General features: G+C 48.2%; 1 protein-coding gene across 1 annotated transcript in view; it reads left to right on the top strand.

The window, feature by feature from the left end:
- Positions 1-6,736: 6,736 nt before the first annotated feature.
- The window catches only part of SLC30A6 (solute carrier family 30 member 6), a 123,198-nt gene continuing 106,839 nt past the window's right edge, over positions 6,737-23,095 (top strand). The window contains exon 1 of the mRNA XM_040350761.1: positions 6,737-6,844. Coding sequence (XP_040206695.1) covers positions 6,842-6,844 — 3 coding nt within the window. The 5' untranslated portion in view covers positions 6,737-6,841. The remainder of the gene's footprint in view (positions 6,845-23,095) is intronic.

Below are 23,095 nucleotides of genomic sequence, written 5' to 3'. Positions count from 1 at the left end.
GCTTTTGGGCTAAAAATAGCGCCTGTAAAGCAACTGAAAAACGCTTCCGCTGCAGCCCCAGTGCCCCACTGTGAAAGCCTGAGTGCTTTCACACTGGGGCACTGTCAGGGCATTAAAAGTCCTCCAAGCAGCATCTCTGTTTTTAAAAATGGCCCACTGAGCCATCGGCCCACCGGGAAACTCCCTGTAGTCCCTATGGCCAGTCCATCCCTGCCAGCACATTAGATGTCAAGAGCCACCCCATTATCAGAAATTGAGTCCCCCACTCTCCCTTACATCACTTATGCTGCTGCTGGGAGGAAGCTGGATGCATTGCTTAAAAGCAGAAAGTAAGGGTCTGGAGGAGGACCAGAGGAGGGCTGGAGCTCTCTTGCAGGTGCAGGAGAGGTGTGAGGGCCACATTAAATGGCCTGGAGGGCTGGATTCAGCCCACGGGCCTTGTGTTTGACATCTGTGGTCTAAGGTCATCAGCGGTATACCCCAAGGTTCAGTGTTGGGACCCTTACTTTTTAATATCTTTATAAATGATATTGGGTCTGGGATCAAAAGTAACATTTCTGTCTTTGCAGATGACACCAAGCTATGCAGTGGAATAACGTCCTTACAGGATGTCGCCAATTAACAAGCCGGCATCAATGCTCTGTCTAATTGGGCGACTAAGTGGCAGATGAGGTTTAATGTTGATAAATGTAAAGTTATACAGTTGGGGGCTAAGAATATGCATGCATCATACATGCTAGGGGGAGTACAACTGGGGGGATCTGTAGTGTAGAAGGATCTGGGGGTTTTGGTAGATCATAAGCTCAGTAATGGCATGCAATGCCAAGCTGCGGTTTCCAAAGCGAGCAAAGTCCTTTCTTGTATTGAGAGGTATGGACTCCAGAGACAGAGATATAATTTTGCCCCTGTACAAATCATTAGTAAGACCTCATCTGGAATATGCAGTTCAGTTTTGGGCTCCAGTTCTCAAAAAGGATATCGGGGAACTGGAGAAAGTGCAGAGAAGGGCAACCAAACCGATAAGGGGCATGGAGGAGCTCAGCTTTGAGGAAAGATCATGGGGACTGAATTTATTCTCTCTTGAGAAGAGGAGGATAAGGGGGGATATGATCAACATGTACAAATATATAAGGGGTCCATAAACTTGGTGATAAGTTATTCACTTTACGGTCAACACAAAAGACAAGGGGGCACTCTTTACGTCTAGAGGAAAAAATACGCAAAGGTTTCTTCACAGTAAGAGCTGTGAAAATGTGGAACAGACTCCCTCCAGAGGTGGTTCTGGCCAGCTCAGTAGATTGCTTTAAGGCCCCTTTCACACTGGGCATGGGAGGTGCGGTGGCGGTATAGCGGCGCGATATTTAGCGCCGCTATACCGTCGTATTTACCGCAATATTCGGACGCCAGCGGTGCGGTTTGAACCCCCGCTAGCGGGTGAAAAAGGGTTAATACCGCCGGCAATGCTCCTCTGCAGCGGCGCATTGCCGGTGGTATTAACGCGGTTTCCTATTGATTTCAATGGGAAGGAACGGTGTAGAAGCGTTAAACACCCCGCTCCTATACCACTCCAAAGATGCGGCTAGCAGGACATTTGGAGCGGTCCTGCTAGCGCACCGCTTCAGTGTGAAAGCCTTCAGGCTTTCACACTGAAGACTGCAGGGTACGATTTTTTCAGGCGGTATAGCAGCGCTATTTTTAGGGCTAAACCGCTTGAAAAACGTGTCAGTGTGAAAGGGGCCTAACAAAGGCCTGGATACTTTCCTAAATGTACATAAATATAACTGAGTTCTAACATTTATAGGTAAAGTTGATCCGATTGCCTCTCGGGAATCAGGAAGGAATTTTTTTCCCTGCTGTAGCAAATTGGATCATGCTCTGCTGGGGTTTTTTGTCTTCCTCTGGATCAACTGTGGGTATAGAATTGGGTATATGGGATTGTACGATATGTTTTTTTTTTTTTTGTTGGTTGAACTGAATGGACTTGTGTCTTTTTTAAACCTGACTAACTATGTAAATATGTAATGACCGAGAACACCCACCTGTCAGACTACCAGCCTCCACCTCCACAGCCACGACAGCCTCCACAGCAGCATGCCACACGATGGCAATATCAGCTATGAGATCCCCACCCACCATGGTCTCAAGACTATCATTATTCCCACTTATAATTTATATTAATCTAGGATTTTTACGTTTTCTATTATGTTTATTTTTTCGAATTTTGAACATGGGGTGCACTTTTTATTACTGTAAAATATGATTTCATTTCTGACAGAGGATCTGGAAGTTTCTTTATGTTATTAAAAAATTTTGTTCCAAAAATAAAATTGTTAAACACAATACTTACATATATATATATTTTTATAAATTCCATATTTGGAGTAGGCAGTTATCGTATATACTCCAGTATAAGCCAAGGTACCTAATTTTACCACAAAAAAATGGGAAAACGTATTGACTCGAGTATAAGCCTAGGGTGTCCATCTGCATGCCTCACTGTGTCCATACCTCACTGTGCCCATGCCTCACTGTGCCCATGACTATAGAAGGGGTGCCCAGTTTTCAAAAATTGGTTCTCCCCAGCCGTAGGTTCCCCAGGCAACAAACTTTGCACACTTGTAGAGGAGAAATGGGGCTACATGTGTGCCAGGGGACCTACGACCGGCCGGTACCAGGTCCCCAAAATCACCGGAGAAATGACCGTTTAACATGGAAATCTATGGAAGGGGTGCCCGGCTTTGAAAAATCAGTGCTCCCCGGCCGTAGGTCTCCCGGACAACAAGCTTAGCACACTTGTAGAGGAAGAGTGTATTGGTGCCTGTTAACAAGCGAAACAGTGAAACAGGTGAGTATTTCCCATCCACCACAAATACAGTAAAACTAGCCTCTCAGCTCACGGATTCAACCTGAATAGGTCACACAGCATTTAACCCACACAATGGGGCTTGAACCTCCAGCGATTCAATGAAAGTACCAGAACTCGATTCTCCACAAGGCACATATGCAAATAGAATAAAGAGGATCTAGTGTTCTCTGTTTTACTATTTTAATCCAGCAAAAGAAGTATAAAATTCACTTACAAGTGAGGCACTTGAGCCAAGTGCAAGCGAAACTGCATCACAATATGTTTCAAACCATGACAATGGCCGCGGGTGACGTCAGACGTTAACTCCTCCCCTGTACGTTACGTCTTGAATGCCTGATGTAAGGGGAACTCTGCTGGGAATGCCTGATGTAAGAAGGGACTCCGCTGGGGACACCTGGTGTATGGAGGGACTCCGCTGGGAACACCTGATGTAAGGAGGGACTCCGCTAGGGACAGCTGATGTAAGGAGGGACTCATATCCTCCATGACCATTTGGAGTGTGGTTTGGGTTCTACATGCTGCAGCCATTTATGGAATGACTTTCTTACTGCAAACCTTTCCATTACAATTGTGAGTATGTTTTTTATGTTGTTTTTTAAAGTGTAAAGTGTAAAGAGTTCCACCCATAAATATAACATTACATCAGTAGTTTTAAAAAAATGTCATTAGTCCTTTAAGAAAAACATTTTTTTTTTTAGATGCCTTCAAAGTGTTGTTGCTAGGCAGAATAGTTAATCTTCCCACTTCCTGCACCTAGGTGCTTAAAGGGGAGTTCCAGCCATTTGTATGTTTATTAAAAGTCAGCAGCAACAAAAAGTGTAGCTGCTGGCTTTTAATAAACAGGCACTTACCTGCTCCAGCGCTCCAGCGACGCGCCGGCCGGGGCTCCGCTCCTCTCCCCGGCCGGCGTCTTCATTTTCAGTGTGGGCACCCGGCCGTGACAGCTGTCGGCTTCACGGCCGGGCACCCACTGCGCATGCGCGAGCGCGAGCGGCGCGGCACTGCGCATGCGCGAGCGGCGCGGCCCGGAGCCGCGCCGTGTAATTGGCCAGGAGATCGCCTAGGACCTGTGACGTGTCCTAGGCGATCGCCTACAGCAGCCACTTCCTGAAGGCGATTAAGCTTAGTCGCCTACAGGAAGGAGGAAGTGGGACAGGAAGTCCCACTCGTGCTGAAGCCCCCACTCCCCCCCCCAAAAAATTACATGCCAAATGTGGCATGTAAGGGGGAGAGGAGTGGGTTAAGAGGAAGTTCCAAATTTGGGTGGAACTCCTCTTTAAGCTTCTTAACCTACACCGCACAGACTCCTGGGAATGTAGTGGGTGTAACTTTCCAGGAGTCTGTGCACTCCCCAGTCTCGAAGAATCATGTGACTTGGACAGTACAGGTGCTGAAACCTATTACACTGCATGTGTGAGATCTGCAAGGCTGAAATCCAGGAAGTCATACAGTCTGGCTTCATGATGCCCACACTTAAGATGGCCCCAGTCAATTTCTATTTTATAAAGTGTCTAAATGCTGTAACAACCTAACAAAACGGACCTTAGTTTACAGACTAACTTTACTAGAATACATTAAGCTTGTGTATTACAGGGGTATTTATATTTAAAAAGTGAAATTGTGGCCGGAACTTTGCTTTAATAAAATTTGTCAAAATGGTAATACACTAGGATGGTGCGTCTTTGTCCCTTTTTTTGTCTTTTACTCTGCTGGGGACACCTGATGTAAGGATGAACTCTGCTGGGGACACCTGGTGTAAGGACGGACTCTGCTGGGGACACCTGGTGTAAAGAGGAACTCTGCTGGGGACACCTGATGTAAGGACGGACTCTGTTGGGGGGCACCTGATGGCATCTGGTGGCAGGCAACATGGCAAGTGACACACTCGGGGGTTCCCACTGATTCTGCATTAGGGTGAGTATTTCATTTTATATTACAATGTAATAATGTACTTTAATCATCCTGACACCATGGTGCCGAGATGATTGAAGCGCTAACACCAGGTGTTTGGAGTATCTTTATCTGCTGATTTTCTGAAATACACATATTTCTATTGTGGTGTAAGATCTGGGCCTGTTGTCCCTCCATCACTTCCTTCCTTTCTTTCTTTTGCTCTATTTCTCCTTTTTGTTTCTCTCCTCCATTCCTTGATCCCTCATTCATCTCAGACTAACCACACCCCCTTTGAGCCACACCCAATATTTAGCGTAAGTCACGCTCAATTTTCACGGCGGCTCGCTTCACGCACCGCATTTGAATTCCCCCCATTAAGTTACACCTACAAATGAATGCCCTGCCCACTAATTATAAGACTGTCCACAGACAAAAAAGCCTTACTGTACATTTTTTTTACAATGTTGGCAACTATGGGGTAGATCCACGTACAGCGGCGTATTATTATGCCGCCGGGCGTAGCGTATCTAAGATACACTACGCCGCCGTAACTTACTTTTTTTTTTTAATCCTCAAAGAATTTGCGCCGTAAGTTACGGCGGCGTAGTGTATCTTTGGCGGCGTAATGGCGCGGCATTCAAATCTCTGTGATGGGGGCGTGTTTTATGCTAATACGTCGTGACCCGACGTAAACAACGTTTTTTTTTAACTGCGCATGCGCCGTCCGTGGGGGTATCCCAGTGCGCATGCTCGAAATTAACCCGGAACAAGCCAATGCTTCCGACGGTGACGTCATTCTACGCAAATCCCTATTCGCGAACGACTTACGCAAACAACGTAAACAATTCAAATTTCTACGCGGGAACGACGGCCGTACTTAACATTGAGTACGCCTCATAACAGTAGCTTTAAATATACGCCGGAAAAAGCCGAACGCAAACGACGTAAAAAAATGCGCCGGCCGGACGTAGGTTTGTGGATCGCCATAACTAGCTAATTTGCATACTCGACGCGGAATTCAACGGAAACGCCACCTAGCGGCCGCCGAAACATTGCATCTTAGATCCGACGGCGTACCAAGACGTACGCCTGTCGGATCGACCCGAGATGCCGTCATATCTTGTTTTGAAGATACAAAACAAAGATACGACGCAGGAAATTTAAAATTACGCTGGCGTATCAATATATACTCCGGCGTAATTCTTTTGTGGATCTGCCCCTATGTATTTAGTAATGGTGAACTGAGGAGAATAGTAAACAAGGGAAATTAGGGAAAGAGGCAGGCGCAAGACCAAGTAAATTGTGTCCCCTTTTGTCTTTCTGACATTTGTTTGCCCACATACATGTGCCTGGATGTGTATACGTGTAGAAATGCAAGCACTGTATATAACCATACTCCAGTTTTTACTCTAGAACTTTCTGCCAGCAAGATCCAGTGTAAATAAATACCGGCACGCCGTGCAAGGATAAAAACTGTTGTTATGCTTAGGAATAAATGTCTATGCATGGCATGTGTGATCACGAGCACCGGCGAGATGTCAGGGGCATAGCGTAATTTTATATTATACTTTTATACAATATATATACTTTTATATTGTAATATAGTCATATGGGCAGAAATACGCTGCAAATCCAGGTGTATTTTATGCTGTATGGCGATACTCCTGTATTCAGTAACTGATCGATCTGTTTTTCAAAGTATTTTTAGTATATAGTATCTTCCACAGCTGACACATCTCTCCCATGTGGAATGTTTACTATTTTTACACAATATACACGGATAACTAACTGACAGAAGCTATTTATAGCCGGGGTGAAGACACACGAACACCAACATCACTTTACAGCTCGTACACATTTATCTGAGCTTCCCTGGTCTAACTGCTTCTGGATCTGTGTATAGTATCTGGCAGTACCCAAAACAAACATGGCTTCCGGCCACGTCAAGCAAACTTGTCACGTGATAGGAAGAAGCATGTGCAACTCCTTCCTCGCAGGCCAATCAAAGAGGCTGAATGTAGTTACCATACCGACGTGTTCCTCCTCCAATGAGAGGCTCTTCCTGCTGTGGGGATTCTAGCCATGGTGAGTTTCTGTGTGCTTGGGCTCGCCTGTTGTATTTTTGGTGTCATTAGACGTTTGGTGGTGAGGAATTGGTGCTTTACGGGTGACTAGTGCAGCTCACTGGCTTGTGTGCCACATAGGGCATGCCATGGGGCTGGGAGTTTTTTTTTTGTCTGGTGTCTTGTCTTCCCTAAAACATCTCCCTACATAGATTAAAGTGCTGCTGTCTGACCTGATGGTCAAGAACGTGCTTGGATGTTGTTCCTGGAATGCTTTTTCTTTTCTTTTGGGTGGTAATGGTTTTTGTATCCTCACACTGTCTGTGATACTTTTTTTTTATTTATTTTTTCCATCAACATTTACATTTTATCTTCTTGGTCCAAGTAGCACTAATACACAAAAGAGGGGTTGTTCACACTAGTGCTTGGGGGCAGTGAAACTCGGTGGTTGAACTGCGCTTTTACTGCTCCCCAACCACTACCCCCTTTAGCTGCAGAGGCAGCAGCCAGGGGTGTACGCACGTCACAGCAGCAATTAAACCACCTAATGCTTTTGGTGGGTGCTGCTGTCAATCAAATCCTGTGACAAGGAAGCAGGAGGCGGGGCTAAGCTATGCTGTCTGTGTTTATAGGCACAAGCAGCGTGGCTCAGGATTAACCACTTAAGGACCGGACCAATATGCTGCTACATGACCCAAGGGGTTTTTACAATTCGGCACTGCGTCGCTTTAACAGACAATTGCGCGGTCGTGCGAGGTGGCTCCCAAACAAAATTGGCGTCCTTTTTTTCCCACAAATAGAACCTTCTTTTGGTGGTATTTGATCACCTCTGCGGGTTTTATTTTTTGCGCTATTAACAAAAATAGAGCGACAATTTTGAAAAAAAAATGCAATATTTTTTGCTAGAATAAATATCCCCCAAAAACATATATAAATTTTTTTTTTTTTCCTCAGTTTAGGCCGATACGTATTCTTCTACCAATTTTTGGTAAAAAAATATCTCAATAAGCGTTTATCGGTTGGTTTGCGCAAAATTTATATCGTTTACAAAATAGGGGATAGTTTTATTGCATTTTTATTATTTTTTTACTACTAATGGCGGCGATCAGCGATTTTTTTTTTTTCCGTAACTGCGACATTATGGCGGACACTTCGGACAATTTTGACACATTTTTGAGACCATTGTCATTTTCACAGCAAAAAATGCATTTAAATTGCATTGTTTATTGTGAAAAATGACAGTTGCAGTTTGGGAGTTAACCACATGGGGCGCTGTAGGATTTAGTGTTCACTTAGTGTGTGTTTAACCACTTGAGAGCCGCGCTATAGACGAAATACGTCCGCAGCGCGGCTCTCAAGTGCCAAGTGGCCGTTTAAAAACGGCCTTTATGTGCATTACCCGCGCGCGCCACTGGGTGGCGCGCGGCGGGTAAAAACTGTCCCGACGCATCGCCGAAGACCCGATGCGTGTACCTGGCGGCCGCGATGTCCGCCGGGTACACGCGATCGTCGGTGACACGGTAGGTGACAGCAGGAACGTGGAGCTCTGTGTGTAAACACAGAGCTCCACGTGCTGTGAGAGGAGAGGAGACCGATCTGTGTCTCTTGTACATAGAGACACAGCATCGGTCACCTCCCCCAGTCACCCCCCTCCCCCCACACAGTTATAACACACCCAGGCTACACAGTTAACCCCTTCCTCACCCCCTAGTGTTAACCCCTTCACTGCCAGTCACATTTATACAGTAATTAGTGCATTTTTATATCACTGATCGCCGTATAAATGTGAATGGCGCCAAATTTGTGTCAAAAGTGTCCGATACGTCCGCCGCAATATCCCAGTCCCAATAAAAATCGCAGATCGCCGCCATTACTAGTAAAAAAAAAAATAATAAAAAAAATCATAATTCTGTTCCCCATTTTGTAGGCGCTATAACTTTTGCGCAAACCAGTCGCTTATTGTGATTTTTTTTTTTTTTTTACAAAAATACGTAGAAAAATACGTATCGGCCTTAACTGAGAAAAAAAATTGTTTTTTAAAAAAAAATTGGGATATTTATTATAGCAACAAGTAAAAAAAAATATATATTTTTTAAATTGTTGCTCTTTTTTTGTTTATAGCGCAAAAAATAAAAACCGCAGAGGTGATCAAATACCACCAAAAGAAAGCTCTATTTGTGGGGAAAAAAGGACGCCAATTTTGTTTGGGAGCCACGTCGCACGACCGCGCAATTGTCAGTTAAAGCGACGCAGTGCCGGACGCTGAGATTTCGCCTGGGAACGAAGGGGGTTTATGTGCCCAGTAAGCAAGTGGTTAAAACTGTAGGGGGGTGTGGCTGTAGGAATGACGTCATCGATCGAGTCTCCCTAATAAAAGGGATCACTCGATCGATGCAGCGCCATAGTGAAGCACGGGGAAGCCGTGTTTACATACGACTCTCCCCGTTCTTCAGCTCCGGGGGGCGATCGCGACGGAGCAGCTATAAACAAATAGCCGCGCCGACCGCCGCATGTAGCGGGGGGGTCCCGATCGGACCCCCGACCCACGTCTAGGCAGGCACGTACAGGTACGTTGATGTGCCTGTCCGTGCCATTCTGTACATGCGGCGGTCGGGAAGTGGTTTTGGAAATGTGTTCACCCTACCATCGGGGTTGCTGTGTGCAAAACTTTTGAACAGAGCAGGTAAGTATGACATGTTTATTATTTAACAAAATAAATGAGTAAAACTCTCTAAATGCCTGTTCTCACTTTCCATAAACCTCACGCACTTATCCAGCACAGGGGTCCATGCCCTCACTGTTCTTCCTTCTTGGTTTTCTCACCACTGCTTGCATGATGTGAATAGTTCTCATTGGCTGGTCAGAGGAGGAGTCCTCTTAGGAGCCAAAAGAGATCTGATCAAGGGGGTTGAAGGGGACCAGCTCGTGAGGATTAATGTGCAGTGCCCACAGACGGAAACAACATCATCGCAGGACCTGGATGGGGTACTCAGAAGAGTATTAGACCCCTTTCACACTGGGGCGTTTTTCAGGCGCCTTTGGGCTAAAAATGTACATACTCTTTTTTTTTTTTTTGTATTATTTCTGTGATGAAACTTGGTAAAATAGTGTTTTATTTTAACATCATTGTAATACACATTGATGTTACAGGCTCTGGGCCAGATTCAAAAAGGAGATACGACGGCGTATCTCCAGATACGCCGTCGTATCTCTGAGTGTGCGGCGTCGTATCTATGCGACTGATTCATAGAATCGGTTACGCATAGATTTCCCTAAGATCCGGCCGCCGTAAGTGTCTTACACCGTCGTATCTTAGGCTGCATATTTACGCTGGCCGCTAGGTGGCGCTTCCGTATATTTACGCAAGGAATATGCAAATGAGCTAGATACGCAGATTCAGAAACGTACGTCCGGCCGGCACATTTTTTTACGTCGTTTATGTTAGGCTTTTTCCGGCGTAAAGTTACCCCTGCTATATGAGGCGTAGCTAATGTTAAGTATGGACGTCGTTCCCGCGTCGAGTTTATAAAATTTTACGCCGTTTGCGTAAGTCGTTCGCGAATAGGGCTGTACATAAGTTATGTTCACGTCTAAAGCATTGACGATTTGCGGCGTAATTTCAAGCATGCGCACTGGAATTTTTTCACGAACGGCGTCAAGTACGCGGGGTCACAGTTAATATACATAAAACACGCCCACATCATCCACATTTGAATTAGGCGGGCTTACGCCGACACACATACGTTACGCCGCTGTAACTAAGGGAGCAAGTGGTTTCTGAATACGGAACTTGCGCCCTAATTTACGGCGGCGTAACGTATCTGAGATACGTTACGCCCGCAGAAAGATAGGCTATTCTATCTGAATCCGGCCCTCTGTGTGCATTAGTAATCCTATTTTTTTTTTTTTTTTTTGGATAACTGCACTTAGCTATCTCCTTACTCACCCACATCCCCTCCCCAAAAAATAATAATGCAGAACCTGCATACATATTAGGAAATGCAACCTCCCATGTACTGTACATACAGCATATTTGTAAAAACTAAGAATGATTACGCATACTAATAAAACTATTTACATCTAGTCCATCTAACACTCCCCTTCCTCCAGGCTGAACATGCTGCTGTCCTTATCTGCCCCCTGTTCTCCTTCATCCAGAGTGGCATCTTTATAATACAGGAGACAAACAAAGATAGGCTTAGGGAGGCACATCCTAAAAATGCATAACATTTATATGGTACAGCTATAAGACCGACAAACAGGAAAAAATTACAGTGCACCCATACTAAAATGACATTTAAATCCTGCAAGGCTAAACACCTGAGCAAATCCAGAAAATAAGCAAAAGGTATGGGGATTTGGTAACGCTATATGGCCACATTACCTATAAGCCCACTACCGCGTCAAAGCACCCCAATATCAATGGGACCTACAATATTCATAGAATGAAAGATCCTGCTTCGCAACCATGAGAGAAATGCACTCCTCTGGCTAGGTTCACACTGCTGCGAATTCAAAATCGCTGTAAAATCGCGATTTTACCACGATTTTGCGGCTGCGATTTTGCCGCGATTTCGGCTACAATTTAAGAGACATCTGTGCAGGGTTCAATGTAAATCGCGGCCCGAAATCGCAAAAAGTAGTACAGGAACTACTTTTTTAAATCGGTGCAGCGCTGCAGATGCGGCGTCGCACCGATTAGGACCGTGCCATTGCCGGCAAATGCCGCCGATTTGAGATGCGATTTGACATGTCAAATCGCACCTCAAATCGTTCCAAATCGTACCCAGTGTGAACCAGGGAATGTGGGAATACTAAAGGACTCTTCCTATAACACAGGTGGACACTAATAATGTTCACCTGTGTTATAGGAGGAGTCCTTTAGTTCTCCCACAGGGTTTCTCAGCTAAGCACATCCTTCTGCCTGCATGTCTGAGCTAAGGTCAGATGGATTCAAGGAAGAAACAGCTACATTAATCATCTGCCCTTACTCAAGATGGCCATCGGTAGAAATGCTATTGGGGGGGTTCTATGGGATTTTTCAACAAAATAAAGCATGGAGAAATGGATGAGTGGGTATGTTTGCTTTAAATATTTAGGCTTCGGGGCGTGTCCAAGATGGCGATGGGAGCAGACGTGTAACCGCTGAGCTCCCGGTCCGGAATCCCATCCTGTCTTCATCCTGTGCAGAATCACCCATTCCTCCTACCTACACCTCTGCCCTTCCTTGACGGAGTCCCCGGGGCATGCGGGGGACTAGATCCGGCGGCCGGGGGAGACGGAACAAGCCTGCTGCCCACAACCCGCCAAAACTCGGGCCTACTACTCCGCCGTTTGCCGGAAGCATGGAGGCACAGAAGGAGGCCCCGCCGGACGGCGCGATCCTCGCTGGCTCCCCGGCTTTTGACGCACTAATGCTGGCGATCTCTAACTGCCAAGCCGCGCTTACCACCAAGATAGACCATGTCCAGATCGAGACGGCCCTCATCCGTCGGGACATGGACGTGTTCCGTGAGCGGGTGACGGAGGTGGAGCGCAGGGTCTCCGACGTGGAAGATGTGCAGCGGGATCAACGAGCGGATCTGGTCTCCCTGAAATCCAGGGTGAAGGTGCTGGAGACTAGGGCGGAGGACGCCGAGAATCGGAACCGCCGCAATAATTTGCGGGTCCTGGGCCTGCCGGAGGGAGCTGAGGGGCCGAATCCGGTCGCCTTCATGGAGCGGCTGCTCCCCTCTCTACTGCCTGCTGCACGCTTCTCCCCGCACTTCTCCATCGAACGGGCCCATCGCATGCCGGCGGGCAGGGGCCCGCAGGGAGCCCCCCCACGCACCTTCATCTTCAAACTCCTTCACTATAGAGACAGGGACACGGTCCTCCGCGCGGCCCGGCTCCAGGGGGAGTTGAAGTTTGAGAACACCAGACTCCTCATATTTACGGATTACTCCGTGGAGACCCAACGCCAACGTAAATCTTTTGATCACGCCCGCGCCCTGCTCCGGGAGCGTGGGATCCGGTATAGCATGCTGTTCCCTGCTAAGCTGAGGGTGCAAGATGGCGAGCGTGTACAGTTCTTTATTTCCCCCCGTGATGTGGTGGCCTGGGTGGAGACATTGCCGCGCTGAAGGTGGACTGCACTTGCTGCCTGTGCTCCAACTTGTGAGTATGCTGTGGGGAGCCCCTATTGATCCTTTGAGGGGGTCCTGGGTGTGGGGTGGGCGGCCTGGGGACACATTTTGAGACTTGGCGGGACGGAGGTGGCAGTTCTGAAACTCTCTGACCTCGATGCTATTCCCCTTTCGGGGTCCTGTGCTCCTAGCCTCCTTCTCCTGTCCTGTCCTTGGGGGTTATAATGGTCACCAATGAGACGTCGGAGGACACGATGCGGCCCCCCTCCTGGACCGTGCCCCCCCCTTTTTTCCCCTGCCATGAGTGTACCCGAGACTGGCGCTCTCTCTCTGTGGCCCTCAGTGCTGACCCCTCACTGTTACCCTCCCCGGTTGTTTGGGCATGGGGTTCCCTCAGGCTGACTGTTCCTGCTTCCCCATCCTTCTGCTGGACTATGCAGACCACTGGGATGCTCGGAGTGTGTCCCTTCAAGTTTGTACCCCTGGGGCTCTGGTTGATTTGCTTACTCCTAATTTACCGGATGCCTTAAAGGATTCTCTGGTCTTTGTCCTTTGTATTGTTGACTCGTTATTTTTCTCTCTTGTGACCCTCTTGGTCCAAGGGAGCGGACTGCCTTCTGTTCACTGCCCTCGGATCTGGCCTGAAGGCTGGTTGTTTTTGGGATGAAAACTCTCCTCTACGTTTTGGGGGGGGGGGTGGGGTGGGGGGGGGGTTAGGTACGTGGAGCCGATCTGCTGGCTCCCATGTTCTTGTTTTTGTTTCTGTTACATGTTACATGACAGTAATTTTCTCCTCATGTATTGCTGCACTGGCAGGGAGACGGGGACCTCCTCTCAGCCCTGCGATGGCTGCTGGGGCTGCCTGGCGTCTCCTATCCGGTGTTGATCCTCTCATTATTTATTTTATCAGTATGTATGGCTATCCTTGATATCCTCTCCTGGAACACACGGGGGCTGAACGCCCCAATTAAACGCTCCTTAGTGTTTCAATTTATTAAAAAATATCATCCGCATGTGTGTGTGTTGCAGGAGACGCATCTGATAGGGAGTAGGACCCTCAGTCTTAAGAAGCCGTGGGTGGGACACCATTACCATTCCACCTATTCCAGTTACGCCAGGGGCGTGAGCATCCTTGTCCTCAAGTCGCTCCCCTTTAAGCTCCTAGACCTAGCTCTCGACCCGGACGGCAGGTATGTAATAGTGTATGCGTTGATCCATAGCTTACCGTGGGTGTTGGTGGGCATTTACCTACCACCGCCTGCCTCTCTTGGAGTTCTGAACCTCCTTGCATCTAAAATAGCACAATTCCCGACTGACAACGTCGCATTGCTGGGTGACTTTAACCTTGTTCCGGACTCTGCTATGGACCGGTGCGCCGGACCGGGTGCGACCCGGCAGGGACTGGCGGCCTGGGCGGACACATATGGCCTTACAGATGTGTGGAGGTGGAGGTATCCGGATGTCAAGGCCTTCACTTGCCATTCGGCTACTCACAAATCCTTCTCTCGTATAGACCTGGCCTACGTGGGGGCTCCGGTCCTGCCCAAGGTCCGGGATGTTCTTATCCTACCTAGAGGTATATCCGACCATGCGCTGCTGCTCCTATCGCTGACAATATCGACTGACCCGACTGATAGACTCTGGAGGCTTTCTAGATTCTGGATCACGGATGCAGAGGTGGAACCTCGGTTCCATGACTCTCTCAAGCAATACTGGTCTGACAACCCGGGCACGGCGGCGGAGACCTCTGTATGGGACGCCTTTAAGGCCTCCTCCAGGGGACACTACCAGTCGATCATAGCTGCAGTACGACGGGAGCGCAGGGCGGAACTTGTTAGAGCTGAGGGGGACGCGAGCAGACAGGAGGCCCTCTATATTCGGACTCGGGACCCTCGCCACTATGACCGGTTGCAGCTATTGACGAGACAGACTCTCCTACTGCGGACATCTCTGACGGAAAAAAGACTACTACACCAGTCACAGCGTATCTTCGAGCAGGGGGAGAAGACGGGTAGACTCCTGGCCTGGCTGTCCAAGGAACAATCCGGGGTCACCGCGATTGCTCAAATTCTGGACTGTGCAGGGACCTCCCACTATACCCCGGGAGAAATCAACCACTGTTTCGCCACCTACTACCAGGAACTTTACAGCTCTAGAGTGGATTACGAACAATCTGCCTTGGTTGATTACCTGGAGGCGGTGGACGTCCCTGTCCTCACCCCTTCGGCGGCGAAGAGGTTGGACGCCCCAATCAAATTAGAGGAGGTCCAACGGGCACTAAAAATGATGCAGGGAGGGAAGATGCCGGGCCCGGATGGGCTCCCGGTGGAATTTTATAAGACCTATGCTGAAGACCTCGCTCCCCGATTGTTGTCCCTCCTGTCCCGGGCGTCGGAGTCCGGGGCTCTCCCGGACTCGATGAGTGAGGCAGTGATAGTGGTCATCCCCAAGACTGGTAAGGACCCTGCCCTTTGTTCCTCGTATCGACCTATCTCGCTTCTTAACGTCGACGCTAAGATCTTCGCGAAGATACTGGCCAACCGCCTGAATACTGTCATTACGGCCCTGGTCCACCCGGACCAGATGGGCTTTATGCCTGGTAGAGGCACCGATATCAACCTGCGTCGACTACACACGCATCTGGCGATTGCGGGATCGGATGCTCCGGGTGTGGTGGCCTCACTCGACGCTGATAAGGCCTTTGACTCGGTCGAGTGGGGCTACCTCTGGACGGTCCTCTCCCGCTTTGGCCTTGGCCCCCGATTCCTGTCCTGGGTGCGCCTGCTCTATGCGCATCCCAGAGCTCGTGTCCGCACTAATGGCGCCCTGTCGGACCCCTTCTCCCTTGGGAGGGGGACTAGGCAGGGCTGCCCGCTGTCCCCGGCGTTGTTCGCGCTGGCGCTCGAGCCCCTGGCCGCCCATCTGCGGGGGGACTCGGGGATTAGGGGGATCCGGGTGGGACCCTTGGAGGAAAAACTGTCCCTGTATGCGGATGATGCCTTACTGTACCTGGCGGACGCCTCCTCCTCCCTGCGTACTGCCCTTGCCCATTTCGATAACTTCAGTCAATTCTCGGGGATTCGAATCAATTGGGATAAGTCGGTACTGTTCCCGCTCCATGCGTCGGTGACCCAGGCGGACTCGCTTGCTCCCCTTCGCTGGGTTGAGGAGTTTACCTACCTGGGAGTTCGGGTGGGTTCGCAACCGGGTAGCTACCTTACTAGGAACATACTCCCAGTGTTGGAACAACTTACTAAGAAGTGTGCGACGTGGAGGAGCCTTCCCCTGACCCCGGTCGGACGGGGGAACCTTATCAAAATGGTATATTTACCCAAATTGTTGTACTTTTTCAGGCAGACTCTGACCCCTATCCCTCGGTCATTTTTTCGACAGTTAGACAGCATTGTTTCGAACTTTGTCTGGGCTGGGCGCCCACCGCGGGTGGCGCGGCGCACACTTTATCTCCCATTATCGAGCGGGGGGCTGGCGCTCCCGAACTTTTTGATTTACTACTGGGCGGCGGTGCTGGTCACGGTGCGATGGTGGTTCTCCCAGCCCAGGCAGAACCCGGCGGTGGTGTTGGAGGCGGCAGTGCTGGGTTCATATGCAGCACTCTCCAACCTGGTATTTAGGGGTCCCAAAGCGCATCCGACGGTTACCGGCCCCATGAGGACTGTCCTACTGGTCTGGCGCACCTCTAGGGTCAAACACATCAAACCCGGGTCCATCTCTCCCCACACTCCCTTATGGGCCAACCCCCTCCTCCCCCACCTATACAGTCTCCCTGATCCTGCGTTGTGGGCGAAAAAAGGAATCCTCACCCTCCGGCACGTGATGCCGAACGGCAAGATGATGACGTTCCAAGAACTGAAGGCAGCCTACCGCCTTCCCCTCTCCTTCCAATTCAGATACTGCCAGCTCAGGCATGCCCTCACCTCACAGTTCACGGCCCCTGTGACCCTCGAGCCTGATTCCATTGAGCGCCTCTTGATTTCGGGGGTGATGGGGAGCCCCTTGTCCTCCCTTTAGCTCCGACTCACGGTGGCCCACGATGTGGACACAGCTGGGGCCCTGGGCAAGTGGAGTGCAGACATCCCTGATCTTGACGAAGAGGTATGGGAGGATTGTGTCTCCTCTTATATCCCCTCTATGATAGCTTCCAGAGATCGTTTTATCCAGCTGAAGTTTTTGCATAGAGCATACTACACACCGCAGAGGTTGGCTGGAATGTTTCCCTCTAGGAGTCCGCTTTGTACCCGATGTCTGGTTGACACTGGGACGTTTTTCCATATGGTTTGGTCCTGTCCGAAACTACACACGTTTTGGAGAGGGGTGACTGACACTCTGTCCGAACTCTGTGGGGTGGACTTGGCTATGGATCCTCGCATATTCCTGCTTAGCTATCTGGGCGAGATTGAGGGCGATAGGTACGTCAAGCTTTGTATTACTTTTGCATTATTTTATGCTAGAAGGGAGATTCTTTTACGTTGGAGAGGCCCGGAACTTCCCACAGTGCCTTCATGGCGGGCAGCGATTGAACGGGTCCTCCCGCTATACAAGATTACATATGAAAGCAGAAACTGTCCAGCGAAGTTTGATAAAATCTGGTCCAATTGGGTCGATGCCTCTGGCTAGATGCCCCCCTCCTCCCCCCCCCCCAAGGTGATGGTGTCCCATTCTCCCCCCCCCCCCCCTATAAGTGGGTGTATCCCCCTTTTTTCCCCGGCTCCTATCCCCTCCTTGTGGGTGGCTCTCCTCCTGGTTTGTTCCCCCCCCCAGGGGGTGGGGGCACGTAAGATCGTGAAACAACGACTGGGGTGCTCTGTTGACTCGAACCCCCCCTGCTCGATCCTACTGCTTTGTTGATTTAGGTTCGGCTCTCCTCCCTGTTGATCTGTGGCCCTTACTACTGCATCTGCCTCTGATTCCCCTACCTGAATTGTTAATGCAATCTTGACTGACTGTGTTCATGATGCTTTCAACTGTCATTGCTTACTGTCAATCGTTCATCTTTCAATAAAGAGAAAACTTTTTACTGTCAAAAAAAAATATTTAGGCTTCATTTCCATGGACGTTTTTACAGCCACTTTTCTGAGCGTTTTTGCAGCTTAAAAACAGCTCTCCATGTTAGCCTCATGTCCGCCATGACGTTTTTAAGCTGCAAAAAAAAAAACAGGACCAGTGCGTTCTGAAGCTCCAGTGTTAGAGCTGTAAAAACGCCAGACGTTAAAAAAAAGCGCAAAAACGCTACCGCTGCGTTTTTGAGCTCCAGCTCAAAACAAAAAAAAAAAACATGGACAGGCGTTTTTAAAGCGGGAGTTCACCCATTTTTAAAAAAAAAAAAAATCTCCCCTTAGCTTCCTGCTCGTTCGGTCTAGGGGAATCGGCTATTTATATTAAAATATGTGCAGTACTTACCCGTTTTCGAGCTGCATCTTCTTCCGTCGCTTCCGGGTATGGGTCTTCGGGAGCGGGCGTTCCTTCTTGATTGACATTCTTCCGAGAGGCTTCCGACGGTCGCATCCATCGCGTCACTCGTAGCCGAAAGAAGCCGAACGTCGGTGCGGCTCTATACTGCGCCTGCGCACCGACGTTCGGCTTCTTTCGGAAAATCGTGACGCGATGGATGCGACCGTCGGAAGCCTGTCAATCAAGAAGGAACGCCCATTCCCGAAGCCCATACCCGGAAGCGACGGAGAGGATGCGTCTCGTAAACGGGTAAGTACTGCACATATTTTAAAATAAATAGCCGATTCCCCTAGTAATAACGAGCAGGAATCTAAGGGGGGAAAAGTGCCCTCTAAGAGTGAACCCCCGCTTTAAGCTGTAAAAAAGACTAAACAAAGTGGCTGTAAAAACGTCCATGGGAATGAAGCCTTAAAAGTAAAATCGAAGGATGAGGTAAGTGAAGAGGACTAAGGTAAAGGAAGCTATTTAGAGAATTATTTTTTTTTTTTTTTACCTTTGCAACCCCTTTAAGGATAACAGGGCTCGTTTAAGCAGTATTAGTTTCTCAAGTTTATTAAATAGCACCCAACACTAGAATATGACCTCCAAGTGGGAATAATGATAGGAAAGGAGATGCAGTAGACCATCTAAATGTTTTGAGACATTAGTCGTGAGCCTGTAGAACAGTGGTCTCTAAGTACCGGCCCGCGGACCGGTTATAAATGGCCCGCAGGCAGGGCGAAAGTGGGAGTGTGAGCTGGCGCCATCTGGTGGTGAGCTGTTGGTATTACAAGTTATTACCACCAGATGTGAGCTGGCGCCATCTGGTGGTGGCCGTTGGTATTACAAGTTAAGCATTACAAGTTAAACAGCAATTCTAATGTCATTTTACACTATTTTCACTGCCATCTTCTTCCCTCTAATTAGAACCCCCAAACATTATATATATTTTTTATCCTAACACCCTAGAGAATAAAATGGCGATCGTTGCAATACTTTCTGTTACGCCGTATTTGCGCAGCGGTCTTACAAGCGCACTTTTTTGGGAGAAAATTACATTTTTTTTTTTAATTAAAAAATAAGACAACAGTAAAGTTATCCCCATTTTTTTTTATATTATGAAAGATAATGTTACGCCGAGTAAATTCATACCCAACATGTCACGTTTCAAAATTGCGTCCGCTTGTGGAATACCGACAAACTTTTTTACCCTTTAAAATCTTCATAGGCGACGTTTAAAAAAATCTACATGTTGCATGTTTTAAGTTACAGAGGAGGTCTAGTGCTAGAATTATTGCTCTCGCTCTACCAATCGCGGCGATGCCTCACATGTGTGGTTTGAACACCGTTTACATATGCGGGTGCTGCTCGCGTATGTGTTCGCTTCTGCGCGCAAGCTCGTCGGGACGGGGTGCGTTTTCTGGCTCCTAACTTTTTTAGCTGGCTCCTAGATTCCAAGCAAATTTGTCAAACCCTGACTTACACCAGTGCTGGTGGTAATAATGCGCTCGCTGACACCAGTGCTGGGGGTTAATAATGTGTTCGCTGACACCAGTACTGTTTGAAGTTTGAAAGTTTGCATGCGGCCCCCATGGCATATGAAAACTTGTCTTGTGGCCCTCAGGTAATTTTGAGTTTGAGACCCCTGCTGTAGAACCTCTATAGCAAGGTACAGATAAAGATTATCTACAAAAACAAGTGAATGTAAAGCCATGGTCACTCTTTTTGCCAACCAACTTTTAAAATCTGCAAGTTTTCTAATTTGTCTGACCGTGTGTACGCTCCATCGGACCAACTTTTTCGGGTTTCATCCAACAAAAAGTTGGGTCTGCAAACGGACCAACTTTTCGGCAACAAAAGTCTGATGGTGCCTTGTCTGACCGTGTGTACAGCAAGCCAACCAACTTTTGTACAAAGTGCAAATACGCATGCTCAGAACCAATGTTAAAATCAACCAACAATAGCAGAAGTTAACCAAAGGGTGGCGGTAAAGAGCAGAAAAGCCACGTGATGTTGGGTAATTTTTAGAAAAGTTTGCAGAAAAGTCTGAGCGTGTGTATGCTATGGGTGTGACCGGACAAATCAATTAGGAAAAAAATCCAAGGGAAAGTTTGTTGGATGTGTGACCGTGTGTACGAGCCTTCACAGGCAATAAGGTACACTTTCAAGGAACATTAGTGGTGGATGGCACCAGCTTTCCAAATTTTGTGAACAGTGTAGCCCAGATGGGAACACATCAATCAGAGCTTTGGTTGATGTGTTCCAGAGCTGCTCCTATGGTCTGATACTGGTGTGAGGGTTGTTGAGGCAGTGACAGCAAAGAAGATCTGGCTATGTGGAGTTGCTGATCCATCCATTTCTGTTGGTTTTGTTCTATCTGCATGTGCTTTTAGACCTCTTACTGAATGTGAAGTCTAGGCTTCTGGTTAGCAGCTTTGCTTTCACATCTGATGGCTGGTGCACGCTGGATATATCGAGATCAAGGCCTAGTTCACACTGGTGCGACATGAAAGTCGTGCCACTGTCGGTCCGTCTTTGCCCTGCGATGTCAATTCAACTTCCACCCGACTTTAATGAATGGGATCCAAAATTGATCCGACTTTAAGGTGAGTGCGACTTGGGACTTAGGGAAAGCTCCACGAAAAAAAAAAAAAAAAAAAGTTGTGCCCCCCAAATCCATACCATAACCTTAGGTCTGCAATGGATTTTGAGTGGAAACTGCACACCATTTTTTTTTTACGTTTTTAATGACGTGGGTTCCCCCCAAAATCCATACCAGACCCTTATCCAAGCATGCAGCTTGGTAGGCCAGAAAAGGGGCGGAGTGAGCTAGAGCGCCCCACCCCCGAACATGCCCTCAAAATGGGGGTTGGGGTGCTTAGGGGCAGAGGAGGCTTGGCCCGCCCCACTACCAAAAAAATAAATAAAAAATCCTCCTCCCAATGTTGATTGGGATAAGAACTGTAACAGGACACCCAGAGACTTTGTGAGGATGGGGGATACTCCTGTGTCAGCGTCACTGATAACTCTTGGGTCTGAGTCCACTCTGTGCCCTTTGGGCATGGGGTGGCAAGTGAATCATAATTCATGTATTACATGAGATGGGACATTAATAACAGTTCATATTTTGACGCAGTAACAGAGCTTGTCAGTCTCGTTATTGAGGGAATTCTTATGGAATGGATCGGGTCTGCCTGTTGGTTGGAGTGTCGGTAGGCTGTCTTGAATGGGATGGAAGGTCGTAAACGGTGGTGACCGTTACAAGAACCTTTTCCTCGCAACCCTGGGCTGTGGTTGTGGGGTTATGTGGCCAGGGGACTTATCGGAATCTGGTCCCCAGATCCCTGCCCCTCTATGTGAATGAGTATGGTGTACATAGTACACCTACCCATTCACCCAAAACATTAGGCAGTTTTTGACAAGTCCTTTAGGCTACTTTCACATTGAGCCGCTATAGCTGATTGTTGTTTGATAGGCCATTGGAAAGCCTCCTGTCCTGGAGGCAACTTGAAGTTGCCTTGTAAGTTGCCTGATGATTCATACTCAAGTCGTGTCCAAGTCGCCTCCCAAAGTCGTGTTGCCCCTGTGTGAACCGGCTCTTATTGGCCTTCAAAATAATTGCCATCCTTCACAACACTCACACATTTGGCAACGTTCATAAAGCTTCTGAAAACCATCAGCAAAGGCCTCTTTAGGAATCGATCACAGAACCGCTCTAACACATTCTTGGATTGCTGTTATGTCTGCAAAACGTGCGCCTTTTACGTCGCTCTTTAGTCAGGATGTTTTAGGGTCGCGAGGAAGAAGGTGAATGACATTCCATCGGTTGCCGCTTGGTTTCTGGATCGAAATGGTAGCCCCAGATCTCATGCCCTATGATGATGGTTCGCATAAAAGATGGATCCTGTTCACACATGGTAATGAAAGGTTTCCATCTGTTTTGCTTTCTGTTCTGTCAGCTTGTTCGGCACAAACTGGGAACAGATCTTCTGCTTACCCAGATCTTCATGGATGATGGTTTGTACTCAATTCCTCTGCCATCAATTGTAGAGTCAGTCGCCGATCTCGTGCCAGCACTTGTCTGGGGTTCTGCTTTTCGACGGCCGATCCAAACAAGGCTCATCCTCAGTCATTTCCATCCAGTCACGTAAGCATTTGAACCAGTCTTAAAGCGGGGGTTCACCCGAATTTTTTTTTTTTAACATTACATTCAGCCGAGTTGTCATAATGACAATCGGCTGTTTTTTTACATGTTATTACCGTACATCCCCTATTTTCACCGACGCTTCCGGGTATGTCTTCTGCGGGACTGGGCGTTCTTAATTGACAGGCTTCCGACCGTCGCATACAGCGTGTCACGAGTTGCCGAAAGAAGCCGGACTGTGAGTCGGCTCCATACGGCGCCTGCACACCGACGTTCGGCTTCTTTCAGCAACTCGTGACGCGCAGTATGCGACGGTCGGAAGCCTGTCAATCAATTAGGAACACCCAGTCCCACAGAAAACATACCCGGAAGCGGCAGTGAACATACGGTATGTACGGGGATAAAATAAAAAAAACAGCCGATTGTCATTAGGACAACTCGGCTGAATGTAATGTTAAAAAAATTTTTTTGGGGGCGAACCCCCGCTTTACACACATTTTCTGCTCATGGTTTCCATCCCATCACCAACATATCGCGTGTCTCCATCACCATTATA

This window comes from Rana temporaria, chromosome 4, assembly GCF_905171775.1.
Source record: "Rana temporaria chromosome 4, aRanTem1.1, whole genome shotgun sequence".
NCBI lineage: Eukaryota > Metazoa > Chordata > Amphibia > Anura > Ranidae > Rana > Rana temporaria.
The sequence above is the reverse complement of the archived record's forward strand: the minus strand, read 5'-3'. Positions and strand labels throughout refer to the sequence as shown.